Raw genomic sequence first — 8,408 nt, forward strand, 5'->3', positions numbered from 1 at the left:
AAAAAAACTAGTTTTGTACATGAGGGAGGAAAATCGGATGCAATAGTTGAGAAGGTAAGTTGGGCTTTTTTTTTAAAAAAAAGAAACGCATCTACCTAAAAGCATCGAAGAAGGCTGGTGTAGTCTACAGACGTCTCTCGCTGGGCCACCGCCGTCATCCCCAGCCGTAGACGTGTGGGTCACGGCTCTCGCGCGTGGGCCGTCACGCTCGCTATCTTTCAGCCCAACAACAATAGAGCTCCGACCCGTCGGACCCGATGATTCCCGGATAGAAACTGGGTCATCCTCTGCGTGGCCCACCTGTCAGACGGGACTTCATAAGAAGAAGAGTTTCGCCTCGCGACTCCAACCAAAACCCCAGCTCCATCCCCATCCCACCCCGCGCCGCCGCACTCCTCTACAGCCGCCACCGCCACCACAGCGCGCAGGAATCCCTCCCTAATCCCTCGTTCTCGCAGACGGTTCCAGGCGTTCTATGTAAGAGAAGATGGCGCTGGCAATCTCCATGGAGGGCATCGAGGCGCGGGCGCGGGAGCTCGGGGTGGACCTCTCCGCTGTCGATCTGGACTCCATCGCCCTCCCGGCCGGCGAGGACTTTGGCATCCTCAGGTAGACGCACGCCCCGCCTCACGTCGGGTCCCAATCAGTGACATGCACCATCTTAGCGCGCTTAGTATGTGGTGGCCTTGGTTGCCCTAATTCTGCTTTTCCCAGATGCGAGGGTCTACGGTGGGATTTTGTAGGTTTCGTGCAATATTTAGTGTGTTCTGTTGTAGGTCCCGGCAGCAGCTGATCTGCACAGCAGAATTAAGCGATTTTTTTTTTGGCTTCCGTCGGGATTGACAGTCCTCTGTTCCGGTTGGACTGGTACATAGTTTTGTGGTTGCGAAAGACGTTTTTAGATTTTTGTGTTTGAGCGTCCATCTGACCCCTATTTAGGACAATCTCTAACAACAACACCCAAAATACAAGATCCATTTGGCCTTTGGGTCTACAGGCAAAGGGTTCAATACTCATTCGGCATCTTCTCTAACAACAGGACCCAAAAGAGAATCATTTCTGCAAATGAGTTTCGAGTAGAGAGGATGCTCATATTTGTGTTTTATCTATCAGGCAACCCAAAATGGTTCTCCCATATAGGTAGTTATTGGAGGCTGATTTTGGGTCTCTGTTACCCATTTTGGAGGCTGATTTTGGGTCTCTGTTACCCATTTTGGGTTTGGGTGCCCATGAGTCTCTTGTTGGAGACAGTCGTCTGGCAAATCCTAAAAAAATCTGATGTCCTATAAAACCGTGTAGTGTTGATTTGCTGTTTGCAGCTGCAACCATTTATGCAGGTTTGTGCCGAATTGTTGATTGTCTCCTTTAAGATCCTGCTAGTATATTGTTATTAAGCGTAGTTAACGAAATTGTAGGTTAAGCTACGCGAAGGTTAATCAGGTGCAGTAATACCAATCTTGCATAGACCGTACCTTTGCTTGCCACCACGATGAGAATGTAAATCTTTAGTGCTCAGAGAGATGCATTTAGTATGAATGACTTTCATATGATTTTCTGGGTTACAGTATCCTTGATTTATTTTCAGTGTTGCTTATTGCTATTTGCTTATAATATTCTTACAATTTGCAGTGATGACGAGGAGGTACTTCGTAGTGAGGATCCTCCAGAACTTGAAATGGGTTTATCCAACATTATTGTAGTGGACAATCTGCCAGTTGTTCCTCCAGAAAAGTTTGATAAGCTTGAGAATGTCATACGCAAGATCTACAGCCAAATTGGTGTGATAAAAGAAAATGGTCTATGGATGCCTGTAAACCCAGAGACAAAGAAGACATATGGCTACTGTTTCATTGAGTATAATACCCCTCAGGTAGTTTACTTGCTGGTTGCGTTTTCCTTAGTTCTTACCTGCACAATGAAGCAATGACCGATGGCTTGATAATGTTATCTTTTCAATTCATCACTGGCCGGCCGTTGCCACCATTCTTGTAGTTTGAGTGATGCCTTAGTGTTGGTCGTTCTATCCAAACATGCCATCATATGCTTTTGGAACGCTGTACAAACACACATCTATGAAAATGTTTTGATAATTTGAACTTCATTATTTGTAGTCCACCGTGTTTGCTTTTGCCTCCTTCAATCATTTTGAATTCCATAAAATTATGCATCCTGTTGGATGGTTGACGTAGAAATAGGTCTCCTTTATTGCCAGTTAGTTTATATGTAACTTTGTTTTTTAGCAGGAAGCTGAGCTGGCTAGGGAAAAAACCAATGGGTACAAACTCGACAAGTCTCACATCTTCGCAGTTAATTTGCTTGATGATTTCGAGAAGTACATGAAAGTTCCTGACACATGGACCCCCGCTGAAATTAAGCCATACACTGCTGGAGTAAGTTTTTTCCTTCTACTCCCTGGATGGCTACTTCTGTTTAGTGCTCAATTTTTTTGAAGCAGCTAGGTTTGTCGTGCAACACTGCTTAATATCTTGATACTGATCTCAGGAAAATCTTCTGAAGTGGCTAACTGATGAAAAGGCCCGAGACCAATTTGTCATTCGTGCTGGCACACTAACTGAAGTTTATTGGAATGATGCAAGAAAGCTAGCACCTGAGCTTGTGTTTCAAAAGCAGGTACTTCATTTTCTTGCACTTGTTGCTACAATTGATTAAAGGTTAAGTTCAGCCTGCTACTTCAGTTAGTAGAATAAAATCCATATAGGTACTTATCCTTCTGTTTTACTCCTTTTTCTTTCCAGTACTGGACAGATAGTTTCATTCAGTGGTCCCCTCTGGGAACGTACTTGGCAACGGTTCATAGGCAGGGATCGCAGGTGTGGGGTGGTGAAAATGGCTTTGAGCGTCTGATGCGTTTTGCTCATCCCATGGTACTGATTTTCACCATGCTGAATTGTATCCAATGTTTGAATGTTTAATGTTCTAGCTGACAGTGGGTTGTAACAGTTGAAACTGATTGACTTCTCTCCTAGCGAAAGATATTTGGTCACATACAGCAGCCATGAGCCCAGCAACCCTAGAGACACACATGTAAGATATTGTCACATTTATACTCTGCTCATAGCTTTTCTTTCTTCTTTCTTATAAGAAATAGCTTTTCCTTTCTGACTAACCACTATTAATCTTGTAGAGGGTTGTCCTGAATATCTTTGATGTAAGGACTGGGAAGGTGATGCGAGACTTTAAGGGAAGCGCCGATGATTATACTACTGGCGGGAATATTGGGGTTTCTGGTGTTTCATGGCCTATTTTCAGGTGAAAGCACAAGTGCTTTGTTTGTTAATTGCTGCATAAATGTTTTCTTAAGTTTGTCCCAGTTGGATGCTTACTATATTTTTACATGTTCAAAGGTGGGGTGGTGGAAAGGATGACAAATATTTTGCGAGGCTTGGGAAGAATATAATATCTGTCTATGAAACCAATACATTCTCCCTTCTTGATAAAAAGTCTTTGAAGGTAGAAAATGTAGTGGACTTCAGCTGGTCTCCCACTGATCCTATCATATCTCTGTTTGTGCCTGAAATGGGTGGTGGAAATCAGCCTGCGAGGGTGAGCATAAATTTGTGGAACAGATACCTCTTATAACATGTTTATTCAATATTTAATGATGAAGGCTAAAATTGATCTTTCTATTGAAAGGTGAGTCTAGTGCAAATCCCTGGCAAAGAGGAGCTGCGACAGAAAAACCTTTTCAGTGTCAGTGATTGCAAAATGTATTGGCAGAACAGTGGAGAATATCTTGCTGTTCAAGTTGATAGGTACACAAAAACAAAAAAGAGCACCTACACTGGGTTTGAGCTGTTTAGAATTAAGGAGAGGGATATCCCAATTGAGGTCCTTGAACTCGAGAACAAGAATGACAAGATCATTGCATTTGCATGGGAACCTAAAGGACATCGCTTTGCTATCATTCATGGTGATGGCCCTAGGCCTGATGTTAGCTTCTACACCATGCGAACAGCCAATAACACTAGCCGTGTGTCCAAGCTCACAACCCTCAAGGCCAAGCAAGCTAATGCTTTGTACTGGTCTCCTGCTGGGCGCTTCATTGTTCTTGCTGGACTGAAGGGTTTCAACGGACAGCTGGAATTCTACAATGTTGATGAACTAGAGACAATGGCAACAGGAGAGCATTTTATGGCAACGGATATCATGTGGGATCCAACTGGGAGGTGAGCTCGTCACTGGTTTTAGAAATTTCCTGATTCCACTTATTGACATTGGTATTACATAATATAGCTAAAAATACCTAATCAAGTTGACACTTGCAGATCACCCTCATGTTAAATTCCATGCACCTTTGTATGCATAAAGTTGTATATTTCTAAATTTTGGCCACACAGTCAGTAGTGATACTGTGTCTTTGGTACCCATAGCCCTAATAAGTTAAATGTACTGGAATAATTTTGCAACTCTTTTTGTTCAGATATCTCGCGACTGCAGTTACCTCAGTTCATGAAATGGAGAACGGCTTTCAAATATGGTCCTTTAATGGCAAGCATCTTTACAAGGTGTCAAAGGATCATTTCTATCAGGTAAATGTTCAGTCACTCTCCTTTTGGATGCCGTTCAATGATATACAATTGTCTTATGTGGCAATGTATCTTTTGCATGGACTGAACGGTACAGTTCATATGGCGCCCGAGACCACCCTCACTACTGACCTCCGAGAAGGAAGAAGAGATCTCAAGGAACCTGAAGAAGTACAGCAAGAAGTACGAACAAGAGGACCAGGACGCGTTTAACCAGTTGAGCGAGCAGGACAGGAAGAGGCGGACACAGCTTCAGGAAGAATGGGACTCATGGGTTGCCAAGTGGAAGCAGATGCATGAGGAGGAGCGCGCTTACAGGATGGAGCTCAGGGATGGGGAGGCCAGTGACGAGGAGGAAGAGTACGAGGCCAAGGAAGTTGAGGTGGAGGAAGTCGTTGATGTCCGTCAAGAAGTTCTTGCATTCGACCTAGATCAGGAGTGAAAAGGCTTGTGATAGAATCTGGTTGAGTTCTTTTTTGTTGTGTAAGTTCATTGGGGTCGCATTGCATAATAGGCTCTAGTGATCAAGTGCACAATTTGCTGATCATTTTACTGCTTTGTACACTTCTGCCTGAATTGTCGGATCATGTATTCAGATATCAAATTTTGCTGCTGGATTGCTAATCTGTCTGGTTCTGCAAAATTTAGAGCATTCAGCCATATTGCACCACTCTCCCTCTATGGGACAGGCCAAAAATTGGTTTGGCTAGCTAGAGGCAACAGCCAGAGACATGGACACAGGAGCTGGGCGCTGGCGGCGCCGGCTTTCCTTCCACACTGTGTCCAGCAAGGCCTTCAGTGCTCCGGCTCCAGCACCTCGCCTCTGACGTTGCCATTCAGATGTACCAGTCGGTACATATTCAGAAACCATCCGTTGTAATTCAGATGAACATGCGCGGGAGCACCCAACAGAAGAGAAGCCAATCGATCCTACTGCTCATATTGGCATCGATTAGATCAACCAACTTATGTTTTGCAGCCGTCGATGACTGGTACGAGCTCAAACCAAAACCACTCTTTGCTTTTGCAAGATGTTTACTAGTACTCAGATGCAACAGTACAATAAGCTATGGATACGCCAGGACGTAAAATCGAAAGGTGCCACACATCGTCTCATTGTGCACACCACCAAAATTTCCGTTTTATTTCAAAAGGAGCACGTAATGTACAGAAGTATTGAAACAACCAAATCTACAAACAGCTCATGAAGGTGCATCCTGTGTCTAAGCCTTGCCTCTTCCTCCGCCCACCTGATTTTCGCTTTTCTGTGTAGGGTGGGGCACAATGTTCTTACTTCTCTTCGTATTCTACATCAATTACATCAGGTTCTGAGCTTCGTGAACTTCTAGTGCCACCAGATGAGCTGTTATTTGGCTGCCATACGATGTTTTGGCAGTTCATGCACCGAATCACTTGGTTGCGGTAGCCCACAAAACGCCTTTTGCATGCTGGGCATGTTCCCTGCAAATGAATCCTGCTCCATCAGTAACTAGGAACAAGTATGTTCAAAGCAAACTTGGCTTCTAGTTGACCACCACCAAAGGATATGAAGATTGAAGATCGAAGACTGAAGAGTAGCCATGTTGCAATTGCGTGAGTGTGATAATAGATGCTGGCGCAGAGATGATTACTTCAACTATCGAGAAGACTACAAAACACACCCAAACTAAGCGTGTGCTGTGACTATCAACATTATCAAACTATATGGACATCCGATGGCTAATAAAAGTAGCCAAATTGGATTCAACTTGAACAGCTCTCTTTACATGCCAAATTGGATTCAATTTGAACAGCTCTCGTTACATGCCATGGAAGCAGGGATCCCTGTCAATATTATCAAGCAGAGATGTTTGGAGGTATGACAACTCTTGCCCATTAGTTATCAGAGACAATAGGCTAACAAAAGTTTAAAGCATGCAAAGTGCAAACCAAAAATGCAAGATGATTGGACAATTTCACTAACACTTCTCCAGTAAGTATGTAAAGCATGATCAGACACACAACCTTCTGCAATGAGAACTAATGACTCCTTTGAAGTGAGTAAAGAAGTGCACAATAACAGATTAAATTTAGATGCACTCTTACCTCAATGGCAACCCTGTTAGCAAAGGTCCCAAGGAGAAGAGGGGCAGCAAATGGCAGCACAAACGTGCCAAAAATGAAAATTCTGAACAACCACCCTGACAGTGCAAGCCATAGGAAAAATATTGTCTGCATAAAAGAGATAGCTAAAAAACATCAGATATTGAAAAGGATCTACTGTTTGCACAAGAATCGTCAAATGTTTATCGACCAAACACAATATTTTGTTCTCAAAACAAAGCTGAACTTGATATTATGATTGTGGTATAAGTATATTTTAGTTAAAGAAATATTCGACTATAAGCTGGAGGAACATGTGAGCTCGGAAGGGCTAACATCAGTGTTAAGGAAAATGTTTTACAACTTTTCTTTTATCAAGAATACCACTCTTTTATGATGTTTTTCCCTTACAAAGCACAAAAGTATTCAACATCAGTAGCTCATCAGTACCTATTCCCTTGTGTCACAATCAAACTCATGGAATCCTCGAGGTCTTATGATCACATTGCAATTTACCTAGGCATCTAAATATACAGAGAAATTTAGGGCTCCCAGAGATAGACAGCAGTAACCCTCAGTCAGATGATAAGTACTAGGGTGTAATTTCGCTGTTCACTTGTCATTGTTTGCAAATAAACCGTGGTAACAGTTATTCATTAGACTGCATGAAGCCTACCAATGAGACCACGGCACAAAGAAATAGGAGTGTGCATCCGCAGATGGGAAACATGAAATGAACTAGTTAGTTAGTAGTAGCACATCGCCAAAATGCCACAAAATCCAAGCTATGATATCTACGTCCTACGATCAATTATAAGCACCCAATTTGAGCTACGTTAGCAAGCTAATCCGAGCGAATTTGAGCTATCAATCAACTTACAGCTAATGCTCTCCCGATGGGAGTTTCCATGAAGTCATTGATCCCCCTCCGATACTGTACATGAGAAATCAAATTAAGCATAGATTAGAGCGATAACAAGTACTAAAGAGCTTGAAATGGCGAGGGAGCGTATAGAATCCGAACCCTGGGCCAGTTGCGGGAGAAGTCGACGGAGAAGGAGCGCCACCGCCGCCCGATGCCGAGCTCGGCGTCGATCTCAACGGCGCGGGCGCGGGCGGCACGGGAGGCCTCCGCGAGCCTCCGGGAGATCGAGAACCTGCCGTCCAGCCGCTGCGCGGCCTGCCGTGCCTCGAAGGCGAGCCGCTCGGCCCCAGCGTTGGCGCTCCGCCACGCGCGCCGCACGAAGCCATCGAAGTCCGCGCCGCCGAACGCGCGCGGGGAGACCACGGTCGCGGCTCGGCGCGGGATCCGCCGTCGAGCGAGGGGGCGGGCAGTAGAAGCGGCTGCCCCAGCGGCCAGTGGGGCTGGTGGTAGTGGTGGATGCCACCGCGCGAGCGTCGCCATGCCGGCGCGTGCGAAGGGAAATCGCGAGGTTTTCTTGCGGATGGGGTTGCTCGCTTCGTGGGCTGTGTGGGGCACTGGTTGGGCCTTTTCTTGTCGTACCATCTACTCCTGTTGTTTGGGTTGAGCCTAGCCGAACCAATCTGGGCTTCGTTTCTTGGGCGCCTGTCGCGTCCCAAATTTTCTCGCCAATCTACCGAAATTGCCTAATTGAGCCGTTTCCTGTTCTTCTTTTTTCCTTCTCTCTGAAATTCCAAAATAAAGGTCTAAAATCTTGCATGAAAAAATGATCTCCATGGGCTAACAACTAGTCCATATTAACTCCTATTTACGCATTATTAATGTATTAATCACTAGTCCTTGATCGTTAGGGCAAG

At 44.7% G+C, this 8,408-nt stretch overlaps 2 protein-coding genes across 3 annotated transcripts; one reads left to right on the forward strand and one right to left on the reverse strand.

The window, feature by feature from the left end:
• The first annotated feature begins 353 nt into the window (after nucleotides 1–353).
• Nucleotides 354–5,173, forward strand: LOC136492451 (eukaryotic translation initiation factor 3 subunit B-like). 2 transcript variants are annotated; one of them, XM_066488462.1, is made up of 11 exons: nucleotides 354–609; nucleotides 1,630–1,870; nucleotides 2,241–2,390; nucleotides 2,503–2,631; nucleotides 2,757–2,885; nucleotides 2,962–3,045; nucleotides 3,146–3,270; nucleotides 3,366–3,564; nucleotides 3,655–4,187; nucleotides 4,442–4,550; nucleotides 4,645–5,173. In XM_066488462.1, exons 1-11 carry the CDS (start codon nucleotides 488–490, stop codon nucleotides 4,987–4,989), a joined length of 2,166 nt encoding a protein of 721 aa, XP_066344559.1. In that variant the 5' UTR covers nucleotides 354–487; the 3' UTR covers nucleotides 4,990–5,173. The 2 variants fall into 2 exon arrangements, with proteins under 2 accessions (XP_066344559.1, XP_066344561.1); XM_066488464.1 differs by having other exon boundaries at nucleotides 2,244–2,390.
• Nucleotides 5,174–5,670: 497 nt separating this feature from the next.
• On the reverse strand, nucleotides 5,671–8,088 carry LOC136492460 (uncharacterized). Its single transcript, XM_066488471.1, has 4 exons — nucleotides 7,654–8,088; nucleotides 7,510–7,563; nucleotides 6,633–6,758; nucleotides 5,671–6,008 (listed from the first exon to the last, which is right to left on the reverse strand). Exons 1-4 carry the CDS (start codon nucleotides 8,032–8,034, stop codon nucleotides 5,838–5,840), a joined length of 732 nt encoding a protein of 243 aa, XP_066344568.1. The 5' UTR covers nucleotides 8,035–8,088; the 3' UTR covers nucleotides 5,671–5,837.
• Between the last annotated feature and the right edge of the window lie 320 nt (nucleotides 8,089–8,408).

Source organism: Miscanthus floridulus, chromosome 1 (assembly GCF_019320115.1).
Source record: "Miscanthus floridulus cultivar M001 chromosome 1, ASM1932011v1, whole genome shotgun sequence".
NCBI lineage: Eukaryota > Viridiplantae > Streptophyta > Magnoliopsida > Poales > Poaceae > Miscanthus > Miscanthus floridulus.